Raw genomic sequence first — 20485 nt, 5'->3', positions numbered from 1 at the left:
AGTGCTTATCTGAAAGGAGTATTTTCCATACCCTTGTACGCCTACTCATCATCTTGCACAACGGATAGCAAGAAACATCAGTATCAGATTTATTCAATATGAATGCCACAAATGTGTTCATACATGTAGCAACATATACCTCAGCAATATGCAAAGACTAATGTACTCAATTAAGCAGATACAGGTATTAACACTGAATATTTTAGCAACTATTTTCATGTTGCTGTGAACTATACACTATATACAAGGACCTATACACTTTCATTAAAATACTTTATAATTTTGAGATGAACTATTTTTAACAACAATGCAAAGATGGTGATGTAATATATTTTCCTTTAAAATCAGTCTGCAAAGTGTTATACACAAGTGCAAACTTGGACATTTATTCTTAAAGCCGTATCTTCCACTATTTACAGACAGTTAAAAGTGGCTGCATCGAAACCGTGATAAAATTGTTCACAGATAAACAGGCATGATAACATTTGAGTAAGTTTCATTACTTATGAGGCATTTGAACGATTTGTAAAAATCTGAGATTTTTAAATTGTATAATGTACTGCACAAGGTGTGATGTAGGTTGACAAGTCTCTTTGATTGTAGGTATATACAGTCTTTTATCATCAATATCCATGCAAATTTCATATTGTTAAATATGATATTGTTGAAGTGGCTGACCCAAGTTGTCTGGAAAGTACCCTCCAACACAGTTAACATAACAGTGGTAAAGAAGTGTATCTTGCTGAGGTGTATCAACTGGCAACCAATATTTCACACCTCTTATCGTACATTTTGAATGCAGGGGGCCTCTACCACATTCTCCAAGTTGCATAATATTCCAGGCGTTATTTGTTTTCTCAAAACAGAAAATACAAGTAATCATAGCATTAAAAAATCTGAAAAGGTTATTTCTCTTTTTCTCGGTCCTCTGGTATCTCTTAGTTACCATCATAGCTTTAGTGTTCAAACAACTAGACAACTTGGGGCCAGCACAAAGTCTTTTAAATCCTATGAAATAAAAATCATTTTCCTCTATAATGTTCTTTTTGATGTCAAAGTGTTATGTATGACTATAAGGAATATATTTCCTTGTTGAGTTATAATTTGGCATGGAATTGGATCGTTGAACCATTTGGTCACACAGGTCCATAAGTATATTTGTACATAACTGTATCATAGCTTCTAGATATATTTCATATTATTCCCTGTCAAATAGTTGGGTCTGAATCCAGCATCTAGCCTTCCGTTACTTTGTTATCTTCACAAAATGTTTTTAGTTTAGAGTAAAATTTAGAGGTGCATTCTTTACATATTGTATCAATCAGGGTTATACCTCTACATTGTATCGTTTTCAGCGCCAGCATTTGAATAGTAGTAAAAATACCTTTATTTAATAAGCGTAGAAAATCAATGCCTTCACATATTTTGTGTAAGTGAAACAAATGCATGTATGAGGTTATCTATTAGAAAGTCTATCCATTTACATACTGTTTCCTCAACAAACCTCAGACAAGATATCTTCTCAGATAAGTTACTTTTACAATTTGGTGTGTTACAGGTCAATAACCAATTATTACACCAGTGTCATTTCCTGAAAATATGTGGTTATTTTGACCAATAATATTCACCGTGTGGAAATAATGTTTAACTCGCTGTAAAATATTGACTAGAGTTACATTGTACTGGCCCAAAGTGGTTAAGGTTTTATTTGTTGTTTATATATGTCAGTATGTTTAAGTTATGTTGACAACAGTTTCCAATGCTTTATCTCAGATGGCGAAGTAACATCACTTGTGTCATGTGCATACAAGAGTAACACCCCACCGCACCATTTGTCATTTCTCCCCTTTTCGCAACCAACAAGAAGAAGCATCTCCATCAATAAAAAGTATGTGTGAAAATACGACAAAACAATCAGAATGCAGCATGACTTCAAATACCTCTATCAAAGAATCCTTAAGGAATGTATTATTTTATATAAATTATTATTATTTTATATAATTCTTCCTTTTAAAACTATATCCAAGATACAGATAATTGTGTTCAACCATTAAATATCATCGGCACTAAAAGTGATAATTAGGGGAATCATTACTCAAAAGTATATGATATGACATTTCTGTCGGATTTGTGTGAACCCAATCGCCAAAATAGCCAAGAGCTGGTCTGCAATGCTGCCACACTTTTGCGTAATGGCAGTAGACATACGCATTTTAATACACCTGAACGCAAACTAAAGCAGCGGAAGCCTGACTTGTCCCATGTCCATTCGTAACTACTCACTCTTTCCGTGATCTACATGACTTGCCGGAATGACACGAGTAGTTACGAATGGTCCCATGTCCTGCAGACAGACCAGCAGAGGCGTGGGTCAAACAGCTGAAAGTGAGTTATCTCACACAAGGGTTGATGGACAATGTCGGCAGTGTGACAGATGATATGTTTTAATACTTGGAAACAATATCCAGATTATATCGTTTCAATTTGTTATGTACATGAACTATTTACGATACTCTCTTTATGGATTCGAGTAATATCTTGAGTGGGTTGTCATGATTACCTGGTACTTAAACACTTGATACAGCCTTCCGATCCGGATTAGAATTCTACTTCAGTAACCCATGCTTGTCGTAACGAGGAGACTAACGGGATCGGGTGGTCAGGCTCGTGGTTGACAAGTCATCGTACACCAGTTGCGTAGATCGATGCTCATGCTGTTGATCACTGGTTGTCAGGTCCAGACTCGATTATTTACAGAACGCCGCCTATAGCTGTAATATTGGTGAGTGCGGCTTTAAACAACAAATCAACCAGCATGACTATTTCAAGATCTATGGTACATCTCGCCATTTGGTGGACGTCAAACATGGATTTTATGAGGACTTTCCTCAACGGTTCCTCTCATTAAGAAAAGGATACCAATATATGGATGAACAACTTCTTTATTTCTGTGAGAGCGACTTGCTTGATAACGGTGCTAGAACCTACACCGAAACGTCGCTCTCACAGCAATACAGAAGTTGTTCATCCATATATTGGTATCCTTCCTCACTGCCCCAACTTCTAAATGCCTCTTAAAGAAGCTTCAAGTTATTTACACGTCTAAAAACCGTCTATTATGATAATTGCATTTGTATTGTGTTGCTTAACGAGCTGGACATGGAGTGTTGTTATCATGAATGTTATCATATATTAGTGGGATGCATTGATAGTAATGAAAACTTATAAGAAGATCTTGTACTTCAACATACAAACCTATCCCGATAGCTCGCATCGTCACTCTCATGTCAATCCATTGTGACTGTTGCAGTCCTCCTGTACATCCTGTATATGTAAGCAAGTTGGGGGTTTTTATTTAGGATTTATTATTGCTGTTGTTCAGTTGAAGGTATGTAATTGAAACTTTGTACAAATTGTTAGAATTGATTGACTTATAAGTAACATTTCTCATCCATTGAGCATTTGATATTTTATTTCTTGCAGAGAATAGTCTTAATTTTGACCTGCTTGTATACTGCAGAATTATATTCATATGCAGACATGTACAATGAGCTAGAAAAGGTGAGCTGTATTTCATACATTCTGTTAACCCTTTACCTGCTGGAGTAGAGAAATACTCAGTTGACATTCAATACACATTCCAATCTCAGAGAGTTATGTTTGTTGCAGAATTACGGAAATCGGAAAGCATGACCCATATCGAATTCATGCAATGCTATGTAATGATATCTTGCAGGGTTTTGTAAATAATTAATCTTTGCCGCAGGTACCATTAACCTGTATTTTTACTTAATTTTCACTAGTGAGTTTAAGCTTTTGATGGGTAGAATATTTTAGATTGAACAAATTGCGATCTGCTGGAGTGTAGCGCCAAAACACAACTTTGAGGCGAGATGACCCAACTTTCGTCCCACTTTAACGTGGACGGTTGCGTTTGGGTGAATATTTTCAATTTCAGTAACTGACATTCCAGTCTGCGTGACTCACCAGGCTAAGCCTGTACTTCTTTTCAAACTATTTGATTTAAACAATATGTTATTTCCAAAGAAGCTATATGTACATGGTTTGAACATTGATATTACACATAAAAGGAAATAGACTGCTGCATTTCTAGGTTGGAATTCTGATGGAATATAACGTAAGAAGTGATGCATGCTTACAAGTTAGACTAACAACTAGTCTCTAAAATGAACATATTTTACTGAAAAAAGTTCATAGTAAAAAAATAATAATATAATATAATGAAAAGGAGCCCTGAGACTTTCTTCATTTTCAGAAGCTGAGGAAATCTAGACTTGCCACATTTTCTAGACTTGCGTGGGCTTTCTTGGATATATTTGCTTCAGGGTCTGTACGACAGACTAGCTTACAAGTGTTAACAAATAAGATGTACTACTTAATGAACATATTATTTATGGTACCAAGCACTTATTGAAAGCGGTTAGAATCAGCTATGAATTTATAGACATGAGCAACATTCCACCAATTTCAAATTTAATAGCAATGATTTCAATATATCAAATTTGCTTGGTTCCTATTCATAACATTTCAATACACATTCCAGCCAGCATGAGTAATCTCATTATATAATGATGTCATGGAATAGGTTCAAAGGACAGCTCCTGGAATTTATGGAATGTGCTCCTGAAAGCTCCTTTGGTATGTAGGAGCGCGCCTTGGAAAATGCTATTGTTCTCGCTGGAATTTATGGAATGTGCTCCTGAAAACTCCTTTGGTATGTTGGAGTACTCCTTAAAAAATGCTATTTGTTCTCTCCTGGAATGCTATTGTTCTCCTTAGGAATGCTATTGTTCTCCTTAGGAATGCTTTGATGTCCGAAACTGATTACTTATATACTACTAACGTGTTATGTTATACATAATCAGTACGGGATATATTTCGCTAGCCCGGGTAAATTGGGTCCCTTGAGTGGTGATCTACCTTCAGTTGTTGGAGATCTTCAGCCTTTTTTTATATTGTATTGTCCTAATCTGAAATCCTAATTTAGTCATATATGCTAGTTTTATTTCTTGATATTGTGATATTCTAATCGCCGGTACTGTCTTTCGATGACAGTTTTTTATAATTTACCATAAATTACTATGTATAACAATTAATGTTCTCGTCACGATATGGCTGAAATATTGCCGATGTGACGATGAATTATAACTCACTCACTCACCCGAGTAAATTGGTACAAAGAGGGTATAAAACGTACTAGGAGTGCCAGTTATGACAAAGTTTCATTTCACTCAAATTCAACGAATATTGGATCAGTTGCTTCGCGGCATGTTCCAACATGTCATTTAAAGTGCCCATTAAGGACACAAAAAGTTGTATTGACCTTAGAGTATAATTGACCTCACTACGTTTAAGTATATATGATTATCAAATTTTAGGCTGTTACCATACTTTTAGTTTGTAGTATATATTATTCATAAAGAAGGTAATGTATTGCGACATGACTGTTAACATCTGTGCTGAATTCTAAAGGTAGGCCGATGGTGGACATCCGTGTTCTTTGTATGTTTTGTCATAGCCTGTCATGCCGACTGCATATCAGCAGTGACATACTCGAGGGCGTCAATGGTTTAATACATGGACCCGCTGTATGTTGACGAACACGATTGTCAGCTGCGTTGGGTTTCTGTGTAAATATGCTTGTTTACTATCGCCCAAATATAAAGACCACATGTATAATACGTTTGGACAAATTAGAATAAGCAGAGTGGCAAAAGAAGAAATTATTACGTTTAACACGTCTCAAAAACGTTAAAACTTGGTCATTATTGCCAAAATGGGTGCGTCAGTATGCTTTGGTTCACTGCGCCCTAGGTATTTAGGTTACATTACTACGTGTCAGTTTGATCTGGAGGAGGAAGGAATTGTGTTGCAATTCAATGAAGTATATAACTGCACATGCGCGACATGTGTCACATGGTTAACCAAGACGTGCCTACCTGGACGCTGTTTATCTTGAATAACAATGACAAGACACATGCTTGCCTGTATTACACCTGAAGTTTCATTCAGACATAGCCCACCTTATTTGCTCATGTCAAATAACAAGTGAAACAACCAGTAAAATGCTGAATGCTCCAAATGAACGCATTGGGTATATTTGTTCATTGTAGAGCAACATGACCTCATGGAAAGGGATGTATACAACAGTTTCAGTCATGTGGCCTGAAAATGTCGTCATTGGTCTATATTTAACGTAACTTGTTGCACAATCGGATTGTCAATAGATACCGTGAAGTGTAATCCCTGTGGCCAGTTTGCCTTCACGAATGGGTGGACACTGTTGTCTGGTTTATAAGACGCATATACATTAGCTGTACGGTTGTTCAGTTGAAGTCAGAGATAATTTCCTCGTCTTAAGTGAAAGAGTTGGGGTGAATACGGCACTATGGCTGAGTTAGCGATGGGAAGAATGGAGGATCAAAATCATGGAGTAACCCGTGAAGAGGACCACACCAGAGAGACAAACCATCCATCACAACTAACAGAGCCGGTTCAACCATCAACCTTCCATCCACCACCACCATATTACCAACCTCCACTGTCAACACAGATGCTGTCGGAAGCGGGTCACGAAAATGTGACAAGTTTTGTTCTCGAGGCCGAAACAAATAACTGCGGAAATTCCGGGTTTCAGCGGGAACGTTGGACATCCAATGTAGAGTTTATTGCGTCAGTGCTAGCATTGAACATTGACTATGGGACATTTACTGTACTTCCCTATTCGAGCAGCAGATATTCAGGTAAATACAATTAAAGGTAAATATATGATTTGATAATTACAATTGTTGATAATTTCACTGAAATAGTATTATGTTTAGTGTTTACCTCTGATTAGGTCCATAATTCAAAGAGAAATCCACTGAGTCACAGTTCATATGTGTTTGGAAATATGTAAGTAATCACATTTATGCCACAATCATCCATCACTGACGCTTTTAGTGTTTGGCTGTTGTTGGGACAAGAAATTATAAATAACCCACTTGAGAGTTTTGTAGAGCAATTTTCGTTTCGTCTTTGCTCTTGCGTTCGATTTGTAAACAAAACTGTGAAATGTTTTCCAGTTGCTTTCATGGCAGCCTTCGCCGCCTTCTATTTCGTCATCGGAGTGCCCATCCTGTACATGGATCTGAGCCTTGGACAATTCAGTAGCAGAGGACCAGCCCACATCTGGAATTTGTGTCCACTGTTCAGAGGTAATTCAAAAGCCAAGACACTTTCCTTCACCGAACGAAATCCTACTAGAAGCTGAGTCAACTGCATGGCATCGACAATTTCAGTACAGTCAGCTCTCGTTAATCCGACACTCATTAATCCGACAGTCACGTTAATCCGACAAAAAATTAGGGAACCATTTAAAACAGTGATAATTACACTCGTTAATCCGACATTCTCGCATTCCGACTCCGACACACCAATCTAGCAGCTGATTATTGTAAATACATTGTAAAAACATTCGTAAACATTAAGTAAACATTGATATTTTCACACAAATACATTAATCCGACATTTTCATTAATCCGACATTTTCGTTAATCCGACATATTTCTCTGCAACCAGAAGTGTCGGATTAACGAGAGTTGACTGTATGTGTTTGTTAATCACTATCAAATTGTGCTATGTTCATGAAAAGGCGGGTGTATCATATTCCCTACTGGCACCGTCATCAAAGCCAACTTTTCCTCTTACTATCAGTTCTAAAATACGAACTGGAAATATATTTTCTTCCAAAGAGACTTATCCATAACGGCAGCAATGACGTGTTGATAGTATTCTATAAATGTAAAGATAACAGCTCGATTCCGAGTCTGCTTTCTATATTATATGACAGAGGTTCAAAATCCATTATAAATCAGTTGTACTCCATGCCCTCTGAGCTATTTTTAGAATCTATACGCGTCTGAGAGTGTCGGGTTTACCGAGTGCGCGGGGCTGACGTGAAACGTGTCCTTTGTGTGCGACATTGAAGCACGTGTTGGTGTTCGTTTTGGATCCTCAAGTATCGGAGTATGTTTTAGCGATACGTTAAGGATTTGCAAACTGTAAGTAACTTTGAAAACTTACTTTGATTGTAAATACTTACCCATTCTAGCACCGATATATACTAGGACAAAAAAAAGAGTGAAAACATGTCACTGTTACAACACTCTCGAGCCATGTCATGCGATTTCTATACTTCGAATTTTATAGAATAAATATCAAACTATGTACTTGAACTTTTATTTCCAAAAAAATTAACTTCAATTAGGTTTGTTTCACGATTTGATCTCCTTAGTTCCTTGGGGCGGGCGATGGCCTAGTGGTCTTGGCGTTTGATCGCTCGTCGCACGGAGGGCCTGACTTCGGCTCCCTGCGTGGGTGCGGCGTGTGGAGCCTATTTCTTGTGTCTCCCCGCTCGTGTTGCGGCGTCGAGCTAAAACTCACTCAATTACTCACCTACTCATTTCTTAGTTCTTGTCTTAACCACGGGGGAGGCAGAGCCTTCTGCTCCTTCAGAGAAATTGCTCGTGGCAACCACGGAATTTTCTTTGTTCTTCTTTTCTGTATTACCTTATGTTATAATAAAAAACAAAACCACACTCTCATATAGATACAGAAACACCATTTACGACCAGGCAAGTTACGATTACTCTAAGATTCTTTAACTATGGATGCAAATAACACAATTAGCATAGTTTCAGGTAATTGTAGAGGCCTAGCCAAAAAAGGTAAACGTAAAGAAGTCATGAATTTATATAGAAAAAAGAAATTCTCAGTCATATGTGTACATGACATACATATTTCTGCAGAGTATGAGAACACAATGAGAAATGAATGGGGTTTAGAATGTGTCATTGCTCCATATAAGTCAAACTCAAGAGGTGTTGCCATTCTTCTAAATAATAATTTTGAATATGAAATACACAATGTTTCTAAAGACGAAAATGGAAATTACATAATTTTAGATATAACTGTTGATGACATAAGATTAACCCTTACAAATGTTTATGGACCGAACTCTGATAGTCCTTCCTTTTATACATCTTTATTTGATAAGATTATGGGTAACGATTCAATTGCAGTATGTGGAGATTGGAATCTTGTCTTAGACCCCTCCATAGACCTTGAAAACTGTAAACACATTAATAACCCACAGGCTCGTAAGACTGTCTTGGACCAAATAGACAATTTAAACTTAATAGACGCATGATGAGAGTTAAACCCTAAAACAAAAAAGTATACATGGTGGAAAAAGAATCCTCGCCAACAAGCCAGATTAGATTTCTTCTTGGGAACTGAAGACCTCTTTTAAATAGTAATATATCCTTCATACCTGGTTATAAAAGTGACCATTCTGCTGTAACGTTATCTTTATCAACACAAAAAAATAAGGAAAAGGGACGCGGCTATTTGAAGTTTAACACATCATTATTGAGACGAGAGGAATATATAACACTAGTAATTGACCTACTTAATGAAACAAAACGGGAACACGCAGACCCTACATATTCAGATGAAGAATTAAACGAGATTAAAGATGATCACTTACGTTTGACTATCAGTGAAGCTCTATTTTTAGAGACATTTTTAATGAAACTTAGGGGAAAATCCATCTCATACTCTTCATATCTGCAAAATATAAAGAACTAGAGGAGAATATATGTCATATAGAAGATGAAATAAGAAGTAACTTCCAAAACGTTAATGAAACACTTCTTGCTGATTTATCTAAAAGTAAAAATGAATTGGAAAAAATAAAAGAAGAAGAAATAAAAGGAATCCAAGTTAGAAATAGAATCCAGTGGTATGAAGAATTGGCGACCTATCTCTCTCCTAAACGCATTGTATAAAGTTATAAGTACTTGTATAACAAACAGGATTAACAAAACTTTGATTTTTCTTATAATCGAAAATCAAACAGGATTCATTCCAGGAAGATGCATTACGGAAAACATTAGACTTCTTTATGACATTATGTTCGAAACTAAAAGGCAAAACATAAAAGGTTTACTAATCTTAATTGACTTTGAAAAAGCTTTCGACACCGTGTCAAAATTATTCATTAAGATGGTCCTAGACAAGTTTGGTTTTGGAAGTAACATTCAAAGATGGGTTAACATATTGATTTCTAATGCATCCTCGTGTATGATACAGAATGGTCACTTGTCCACGTTGTTCGATAATGAAAGGGAATGTAGACAGGATGATCCCATATCTCCATATTTATTCTTATTGGTAGCAGAAATACTAGGAATAATGATCAGAGACAACCACAGAATAAAAGGAATTGTTTTAAACGACATCGAACATGTTATTGGTCAATATGCAGATGACACTGAATTATTTTTGAACGGTTCCGAAACCTCTCTTAACGAAGCTATGAAATCTTTGCTTTCCTTTTACAAGATGTCAGGTTTGAAAATAAATATTGATAAAACAAAAGTAGTATGGCTAGGCTCAATCGCAGGTAGTAAAATAGTTCTATCCCATGACTTTAAGCTGGATTGGCATAATGAGAATTTCGAAGTATTGGGAATCAAATTAAATGCTCATTTAGAAAACCTATGGGTAATCAATACAAAGAAGAGACTCGAAAATATAAAAAGAATTCTACTGAATTGGAAAAGACGCAATTTAACGTTGATAGGGAAAATAACCATCGTTAAAAGTTTAGCTTTATCCACGATTGTCCACATCTTCTCTTCTCTCCCTAATCCCCCAAAACATTTATTACTGATTTGAACAGATTATTCTTCAAGTTTATATGAAAAGATAAAATTGCTAAAATAAAACGAATTAATTTAGTACGAAGGTACGAAGAAGGTGGTCTAAGAATGGTCGACTTGAAAACCTTTATCGACTCTATAAAACTTTCATGTTGGAAGAGATATATTTCAAAACCTAAGAACTATGCTCTCGCCGGTTTCCCTCTACAAAACCTTCTTTTTTAGGGGCCAACATCACAAAACATTATAATATTAAAAATCCATTTTGGAAAGATTCTCTTGATGCCTGGCATAGATATGTTAAAAGATCGGTATGTAAAAATAACGACATTAATGAAATACTCATGCAGCCACTATGGTTAAATCACAAGTGTAACCAGCCAAGTTTGATCATTCATAACTGGATTAAATGTGGAATAGTTTATATTAAAGATATTTGTAACGACCACGCATTTCTAACATTTGCAGAACTTAAGGCAAACTTTAGTATTAAAGGTACTGTACTTGACTTTAATCGTTTTCTCCTTAGTATACCCAAACAGTGGAAAGAAGTTATATGAACAAACAACAATTTTAATATACCGTCGTTATCTATGTGCTCTCCTTGGAACGATTTGATTAAACCTAGTAAAGGTTCAAGGATATTCTATGATAATTTTATATCTGACTATGACATTCCGAATGTGTGTCTCAAATGGAACGGGGAACTAAATGAGTTGATAAATTGGAAAACCATATTTTCACAATATAGACAATGCACTAAAGACACGAAACTCTTAGATTTTCAATATAAGTTTTTGCATAGAGTCATTTACACTAAACGAGAATTACTAAAAATGAAATTGATAGATGATGACCTATGTACATTATGTGGTTCAGTAAGTGAGGATATTTACCATGTATACCTTGATTGTCCAACCATCAAAATGTTCTGGTCAGAATTTAACAATTTTATAACTCAAGTCCTTGGTAAAACGTATGAAATGTCAAACCATGATATTCTGTTTTGTTGCAGTAGTAACCACTTACTCAACCACATGATACTATTGGCAAAGCGCCACATTTTCGTAATGAATATAATAGGACACAAACCTAGCTTCACCATCTACAGAACATTATTAAAAGATGTCTCCTAATTGTAACGGTATTCCATTGTAAGACGCATACAATACAATACGCATTTACCATACGGCTGTTTAGTTATAGTTTTGGTGTCGGATACATCGAAATTTGGAATTGTATCGTATATGTGAAATGTCCTCCAAAAAGTCTACATTTACAGCTTTACTCAATCATCCAAATGCTAAGTCGAGTTGCTTTTAGTTACGTCTTGCAGTGTAGATTCCGACAAAGTGACACCTTGGCCGCTTGTACCATCAGCCCGACACACACCTGCATGGGACCTGGGACCATCACACACACGTGGAATATGTTAGACCTCACCTTCAAAAAGTATCCTCATGTTAACCTTACGATAATGCTGATATTCTACATGTAAATCAGTTTCATATTACTGTTGCAGGAATAGGCGTTGGGATGATGGTTTACTCCGCCATATTCCTTCCCGCAATCACTTTGTTTTCATCATGGTCTCTGTACTACGTGGTTCAGTCGTTCTCCCCAATGCTGCCCTGGTCGAACTGCAACAACGCATGGAACACGCCAACATGTTTCAATAGTACCACAGGTGGTCCGGGTGTACAGTACTTACAGTAAGTGACCTAGACTCGAATACACATGAACCTGAGTTAGGTCAGACCAGAAGGAGAAGTCAGTCATATTATCCACATCATATGGAAATAGACCTCACAAACGGATCTGCATTACACGCATAGCAGTACTAAATCTGACCGGAGGAGGAAAATATTGTTACAAGATTTTGAAACCGGGAAATGTTTACTTTCCTGATTAGTATCATAACTGTAAATTGAAACCTCCGGCTTGTCCCGTCCGTCACACATGCAGGTTTGGGATAAAGAATACTGAATAACACCGGCTAAAAACACATAGTATTACTGTTTATTACCAAAGATATTTGAAAATGACCATATCTCCATGTAACTCCGTCTCGTTCGGATATAACAGCATGTATACCTGTAAACAAGTCACCCACCACTGAAAATATTAAATGCAATACGTACACACTATTTGTTCTTAGTTGAAGACAAGTTTGTGTATGAAACGAAATGAATGCATAATATGTGTGCAGTTCATTACCGGTCGTTAAAAATGGTATCTCAATGAAAAGAACCAGCAGTGACTCCAGGGAGTGAATGTTGAGGTCACCATTTACTTAGGGACAAGCCGCTAAGATTCCCTGTGTAGAGCTACATTCCTTAGTAGTGCCCGGATCCAATCATCGCAGATACGTCGTGAATCTGATCTGGCTTTGACAGGACAATATCCGTGTTTGTGGGTTTCACAAACGTCAAAACTGTTTTTAACATGAAGCACATTATGCTTCAGTGCTTCAAAGCAATAAGAACGCCTTTGACATGTGATACACAGTGATTAATACAGTGTTAATTCTAAAGCTTATGGGAAATATCTACAATGGTATACTTTGAAGCAGAATTTCCAGGATCAAATATTGTGACAAATGATATCAATGTTCCTACGTTTTCAGCAAAAGAGTTCTGCAGGTGTCTGAATCCTCCGGAATAGACGACATGGGAGGTCTCCAGTGGGAGCTAGTTGGCTGTTGTGCTGGCTTGTCAGTTGTAGTCTTCTTTGCTTTGTTTTGGGGAGTAAAGGTTCTTGGGAAGGTTTGTATGCTTACTGTTCATTCTGTAGATGATAAAATATATTTTGATGTAAAATATACTTTAATTCTTTCTTCTGCCTTCTATATCCGTCCTTCTGTGTGAATATTAACTGGGTAAAGCAACTCAACCATTAACGTATGAATGTTTGTATTAGAGGTAGCTTTGTAACGCTGAAGTGTTTTTGTTTGTTTTTTCATGCAGGTTTTCTGCATCACCATGTCACTGATGTCTGTATTGGCACTGGTTCTGTTCATCAAAGCAATGACGCTTCCTGGATCCTCAGATGGATTAGCATATCTTTTTACACTGAACTTTCGAGCAGATCTTACAAGTAAACATGTAAGTTTAACCATAGTATTTGTAACGCTTTAGAATGCACCGTTAAACATCCTGTGACGGATATTTTTTGCGTGGTTATTTTATTTTCAATATTTTTAGGAAAAAGGATTCTTATACAGATGATAGTATATGTGTTTATCGTTTGTATTTTTGGAGGCACACACTTTTTTCATGCTGTTATCAACTCACTTTGCTGAAAAGTCAAGTCTGCTAATGTCATCGTCTTGTATTTCATCCGTTTATGTCTTACAAATATTTCTTCCAAATATGACCACTGGAACTTTGATGGCAACTTCTCATTACTAATGAGACAGGAATACATGCAAGACGTCCGAATATATTTAGATATTTTGTAAATATCCAGACATGTTCTTTTGCAATGCAATGACACTCGATATTTCTATGACAACTTGCAGTTGTATGCATTGATTGGAACTCACGAACATGTTTTTTAAACTTATATTGTATCACAATATGTCCTGGTTTTAAGACTTTCCAATTTGACATACTTGTTCCTTTTATTGATAACATTGTTCAGTTATTATATATGTTGTTTTAATCGTAATTTCGTTTTTTGTGTTGAATATTTTCCCTCCATAACAATCGATGTCCAACTTCAAGTCCGTACATAATACATGAGCAAAGTCCAGGTATAAGCTTTACAAACGTTAAACAATTAATATAGTATGTTTGGGAAAGTTGATCTCTACCATTTCTGGCAGGGAATGGTAGAGAAAGGGTCTGATTAAGGTTATTCCAAAGTAAGATAATACGACAGAGGTGTTACAATGTTGTGATACATTGGGAATACATGCTTATAATATATTAGGAATCGGGCAATGGCATCTACTTTTCGCACCTTTTTTTATGTCGTTATTTTTCCAACTTCGGAACCGTGTGTGTAACATGAATAAAATAACATAAGGAGTAAGCTTAAGATACTGTGTTTCCACCTTTCCCTGGAGGGATGCATGGAAAGATTCGATTCAGGTTACTCGAAATCCATGGTCATCACTCGGATTACAAACAAATGCAATTATGTTTTATAGGGATACATCAATTTACACATGCTTACGATATAGTCGGCATTGTACATCGAAATATCCTTTTGGCTCAGATTCCTTAGAATTATTAAATAGTTTTGTTAGCCTTTAATAATCACCATTATCAATGTTTTCTCCATGTACACTGTATCCGGTAACCCTACCCATTCTGCACAGAGCTACAAACTATACCTGAGCGTGTTTTCTTTTTTCTGTTTTTGTGACACCACAATCTAACATATAGTCTGTTCTGTTCAAGTATGTGGTGCTAGGCATTATGTTACAAGTATATCATACCATTTCAGATATGGCTCTGGGCCTTCTTACGGGCCATGTTCACTGTTGGCATGACATCGGGTCTCGTTAACAATCTTGCAAGCTACAGACACTTCAAATCCTCTGCGTTAAGGTGATTAGAATTTGACAAGTTGTCTCTTTGATCCTCTGAGATTTGGGGTGGAGGTAGCCTCGTGGTAAATCGTTCGCAAATCACCCTGAAAACCGAGGTTCGATTCTCCACGTGGGTAGAATGTGTGAAGCCCGTTTGGGAAATATTGATAAATGCGGCGTAAAACCATACTCGCTCATCTAAAACTATGTCCATTTTTAAAAAACAACCACAAACGTAGATAGGTTGTCGATAACCCTTATTTGACACAATGATTGCTGTTTCAGGGACTCCGTTATAATATGCAGTGTCGGTGCTGTTGGTCGTTTGCTCGCAGCCTTGATGATGATGAGCCTCACCGGGGCTCTGGCCAACACAAAACAAACGTCGATATACAATGTCGAAACTGCAGGTATATTGAGTACAAATATTTAGAGGCTCTTTCCCTTTTTAAATATTAATCAAGAAATATATACTAACGGAGAATATTCACTGACAAACCTCACACTCACGCACAGGACAGAGAGTGACACGTTCTAAATGAGATGTAGTCAAACCACTAAAACACAACTTTCAACCATTCAATCTACATTTGTCGCCTCTTACAAAAATCCACATGGGCAAATCGGGGTCAGAATTAATCTCCAGCAACCCATGCTTGTCATAAGAGACGACTAACGGGATCGGTGATTAGGGTTCACTGACACATGTCATGGTATCCCACAAGTGTGAAGATCGATACTCATAATATTAACAAATGGCTTGTCTGGTCCATATAGCTGGAATATTGCTCACTGCAACGTTAAACAACTTGCAAACTAACAAAATAAATGTATCATGCTCACTTTTGTATAAAAGTAATCAATTCATGTAATCAGAGATTAAATTCTCAAGATTAAGAAAGAATTCTGTTCACATGCAAGGATAAACAATTTTACTGACAGACAGAAACGGAGAGCTGATCATAAACATATTCTATTCTGTCTTTCGGAGGCTAATCATATGACTCCTTCCACAGTCTTGATCACAGATTCATGAATAATATTTTCCTACGCCACCTTAGGAAAGTTTTGACAACATTATCGAGAATGATGACAATCTGATCTTAGAAAACTTGCAGCTATTCCTCATGTTGGCAGGCATAGTAAGCGCACATGAGTATATCCCGGAGCTGTTTCCTCATCTCCCTGCGTCCCAGTTCTGGAGTTTTGCTTACTTCTGCATTCTTCTTCTTGTCGGGTTGAATTCTCAGGTAAATGTCAACAACATTAAACCAAATTTTATAAACGTATACGCACCTTAATTTGGTCATTGGTCTACGCCAAGAAATTATTTTGTTCGGTGTTGGACCAATAATGATGGTATACATATAAACGGAAATGGGTGATACGTTCCAGGATGAGTATGTTCTGTTATGTTGTTTATGAGAATATGAAAATCTCCTGTTTCAGTTTGTATATGCAGACATGATCATCACAGCTGTAGTTGACAGCCTGCCACGCCGATCTCGCATGATAAGAATCATGATTACTGTGGTTACCTGCATTGCAACCCTCCTAATTACGCTTCCATATTTGGCTAAAGTAAGACCACTGATATAAACTTACGTATGGATGGCATAGAATCTGTATTATTTATACATATTTATATATTTCAATTTTAAGATATATACTTACGTATGGATGGCATAGAATCTGTATTATTTATACATATTTATATATTTCAATTTTAAGATATATACTTACGTATGGATGGCATAGAATCTGTATTATTTATACATTATATATTTCAATTTTATATTGTATGTTATATAATATATAGATAAGTATCTATGTAAGTGTGTATGTGTGCGTGTGTGTGTGTGTGTGTTAAACAATATAGTTCCATGTTCGTTATGTGAATGATATATTTGTGTAACTGACACGTATTTGTTTGCAGGGAGGGGTTATTTTGATGGTGCTGGTTGACTCTTACATAATTAAAGTGTCAATCTATATTCTTGGTATCCTACAGTTCCTTACAGTTGGATGGATTTATGGTATGGTACAGCGAGTTATCACATTCTTCTTGTTAAATACACATAGAAGACGATATTTTCTAATATTTGGCCTGTGTGTGCAATTCATTATGCTGGGGAAACCATTCCAATCCCACTTCGAATTCTAAGGATTCATAGTTGCTATCCATTCTTCATTATTGCTGAAACATTCATCATTTGAAGGCAGGCCGTTGTTCTGTGAAGGTCTTTACATGACACATGAACCACGTCGTAGATTTCTATATTCGAGTTATAAGCATCATGAAACATTGCTCTGTGTATATCGGTCTTTTGTATCACATCATTGTATTATTTATATCCATATCAACCTTATCCACATTTTCAGGCATGGGTCGGCTGGGCAGAGATATTGAGATGATGACTGGCACTCCACCTCCGATAGTCATCAAGTTTATCTGGTGTTTCATCCTTCCGCCCGTCTTGCTGGTAATGATATTTCTCGATAAATGGTATCTTGAGATAAATGATACATCACCATAAGTATCACAACTCTAATTGTTTCTTCCAGATTTTCCTGGTGTTATCCTTCATCGATTACACCGCTCCAGTTTACATTGATGATTCAAGGACGATCGTTTATCCAGTGTGGGCCCACGTACTGGGGTGGTTCATAGCACTGGTTCAACTGGCACCAGTACCCGTGTTTGCATTGCTGGCACTTGTCACTTCCTCTCAGGTAATGATTCTGTCTTGAATGAAGCTACGTGAGCTTGAGTGATTAACTCAATCAATTTGAGTCTTCGTGTAGGCGGCTTGGAGATGCGACATAGTACGTGCTTTGTTTAGAAATATTCTAAGCCAAATGAGATACAAGAAGTCACATTCCACCGAACTAACTTGAACAGCCAAAACCGGATATTTCTCTAACCTATTTGGTGTGCCCACTTTCCTCAGACATTTTTAATACCATTGTCCACTTGGCCTTAGTACACAGATATCTATGGAACACTTTTGCTAGAGCTATTTTCCAACTATTTTTCTATGATATCTTCTTAAACCTCCTTCCTTGACAAAGTTGAAATCACAGTACATGGTACTTGAACAGAGTGTTTGCTTTGCAAAGGAGATTCTTTGACAGCAATGTCCTGGAAGTTAGATGGAATGATTAACCTAAAACATGTATAGAGGATATGTCACAAACAGGTACTCTTATTTTGATATGACATGGATCTATCTAATTTGTATGGGGTTTTTCTGTTTGTTTGTTTTATTTTGGTTTTTGTTGTTGTTGTTTTTGCAAAACTATCCTTCTGGTGACACTTCAGTACCAAATGTAACTAGTGGGTTTCTTTTCAGCATTTGTTCAGCCCGCGACCAGAATGGGGGCCGACTGAAGATAGCTACAAGAGGCAATATGACAGTCAGCGCCAGTACAATGTAACACTGACTGAGAGAATCACTTCAATATTCACGAACTGATGTCACCGTACCGTGTCTCCCTTAGCTTCATTAAAGACAAGGCGCACAAAAAGCTATAGATCAAACTTCAAGAATTTGTAATTCTAAATTAAACCTATGATTTTTGTTAAATGCATATACTTGTTATGTTCAACATTATCAGTAAATGTCGCGTCACTGGATTGCCTTTTCTCTTGGTTGTCTACTTAAAACTCAGTTGTTTAAAAGTCCAGTGTTACTGTGCGCTCCCTGGCGTCAAAACAATATGAACATTACAAATTGTGCGAGCGGCATTTGCTACCGGTAAGCATGACATGTGTACCCTTTTCGTGAATACCTGATTCTATAACTGAGTTTTTGGTGATCTATTTGCATTGTCGCCGTTTAAGACAAACATGAGTTAATGATGGATCGGTCAAGTTACAAGGGGGAGGAGTTATTGAGCATCTCATGGAAGATCAGGCCTACACCTATCTTGGAATGCAAGTTCGAGACAAGCTCCAGAATGCCCAGAACATCCCTGTGGCTTTGACTCCGAGGTCCATCCATGGTACGACCCTGAACATGTCCAGGGCGTCATGGAAAATGATGCTTTCAAATTTCTCTGGAATAGGCCCATATACAGCCTGAGGAGAATTCCAGCCAACAAACCTGATCTTGTCCTTTTTGATAAAGCCAATGAATTTATATATATATATCATTGAACTTTCTGTCCCTTTTGACACCAATGTGATTGGCAAGATTCAGGAAAAGCATACTAAGTATGCGGACCTCGCCTTTGAAATGTCTCGCTTGCATCCCAAGTACACTGTCGTAAGGCTCCCCATTGTTCTCGGTGCCCTTGGTTTGGTACCTCCTGATCTCTTGGCGCAGATCAGGAGAGTGCCCCAGTTCTCCACCGGGAGCACAGCCCTTCTGACACTCTGGGTAATGCAGTGTTGGGGAGCCTTCATATTCTCTGGAAAGTTCTTGGTGGGTTCGACTAGGCAGTATTTCCTTGGAGAAGTCCCATTCGCTGTCTGGGCTGCGTGTAGAAGGGGCAAGGGCCCTGAGCTGATGATGAGCCTTACCAGCCTGACTGTGCCAGGATCACCCGAACCCTCTCTGCTGCATACTATCTTAAATCTGTAAAACAACATGGACAACACCATAGATCTTAATAGATAGTGTGTTGCGCCAGCTGTTAATAGGTGGTGTATGCTGGAGATATTCCTCATGTGGTGATAACAGATCTTACATACGTTACTGACGTGTGGCTCCATGGTAAGTGTGGAGTCGATCAGGACGCCCAGGTTTTTGACTGTTGGACTCACAGAGATCCGAGTTCACACTCAGTTTAGGTCAGTTGACTGGTGAACAAGTCATGGGAATGTCTGTTTTTTATCGTTTAGTTTGAGTTTACTTTGAGTCATCCATGTTTTCACATTCCCTACACACACTTCAACTTCTGCAATTTGTGATTTTGCATCATTAACATTGAGTTTTCTTAAGAGTTGAGTACCATCAGCATAACAATGATGTAAGATTTTATGCCGAGTAATAAGGTCCCCAAGACTACTGGTGTAGAGAGTGAATATCATCGGTCCCAATACGGAACCTTGCGGAACACCGCAAGAAAGGCTGTGTGTCTGAGATCTAATATTTTGGATGAGCACAAACTGAGATCGATCAGATAGATATGAGGAAAACCATGATAGAACAGAGTCGCCTAATCCAAAACGGTTTTGTAGACAATCAAGAAGATGTTTGTGATCTATCGCATCGAA

General features: G+C 37.3%; 1 protein-coding gene across 2 annotated transcripts; it reads left to right on the top strand.

Moving 5' to 3' along the window:
* Nucleotides 1-5929: 5929 nt before the first annotated feature.
* Nucleotides 5930-18901, top strand: LOC124259037 (sodium-dependent noradrenaline transporter-like). Of its 2 annotated transcripts, none has more exons than XM_046693119.1 (13): nt 5930-6764; nt 7086-7217; nt 12250-12439; nt 13354-13492; nt 13694-13831; nt 15180-15283; nt 15550-15674; nt 16399-16514; nt 16714-16845; nt 17201-17300; nt 17647-17747; nt 17830-17997; nt 18618-18901. In XM_046693119.1, the coding sequence occupies exons 1-13, from the start codon at nt 6410-6412 to the stop codon at nt 18738-18740; spliced, it is 1923 nt and encodes a 640-aa protein (XP_046549075.1). In that variant the 5' UTR covers nt 5930-6409; the 3' UTR covers nt 18741-18901. The 2 variants fall into 2 exon arrangements, with proteins under 2 accessions (XP_046549075.1, XP_046549076.1); XM_046693120.1 differs by having other exon boundaries at nt 5931-6764; nt 16402-16514.
* The last annotated feature ends 1584 nt before the right edge of the window (nt 18902-20485 follow it).

The sequence above is a fragment of the Haliotis rubra genome, unplaced genomic scaffold (genome assembly GCF_003918875.1).
Source record: "Haliotis rubra isolate DU_JTF1 unplaced genomic scaffold, ASM391887v1 Scf708, whole genome shotgun sequence".
Lineage (NCBI taxonomy): Eukaryota > Metazoa > Mollusca > Gastropoda > Lepetellida > Haliotidae > Haliotis > Haliotis rubra.
The sequence above is the reverse complement of the archived record's forward strand: the minus strand, read 5'-3'. Positions and strand labels throughout refer to the sequence as shown.

Bases quoted from the DNA above. Each gene is read 5' to 3' on its own strand.
- LOC124259037 (XM_046693119.1), top strand. From the start codon at position 6,410: ATGGCTGAGTTAGCGATGGGAAGAATGGAGGATCAAAATCATGGAGTA. The intron at 13,832-15,179 runs GTAAGTTTAACC...ATACCATTTCAG, and splicing joins CAGATCTTACAAGTAAACAT to ATATGGCTCTGGGCCTTCTT. The intron at 16,846-17,200 runs GTAAGACCACTG...ATTTGTTTGCAG, and splicing joins CGCTTCCATATTTGGCTAAA to GGAGGGGTTATTTTGATGGT.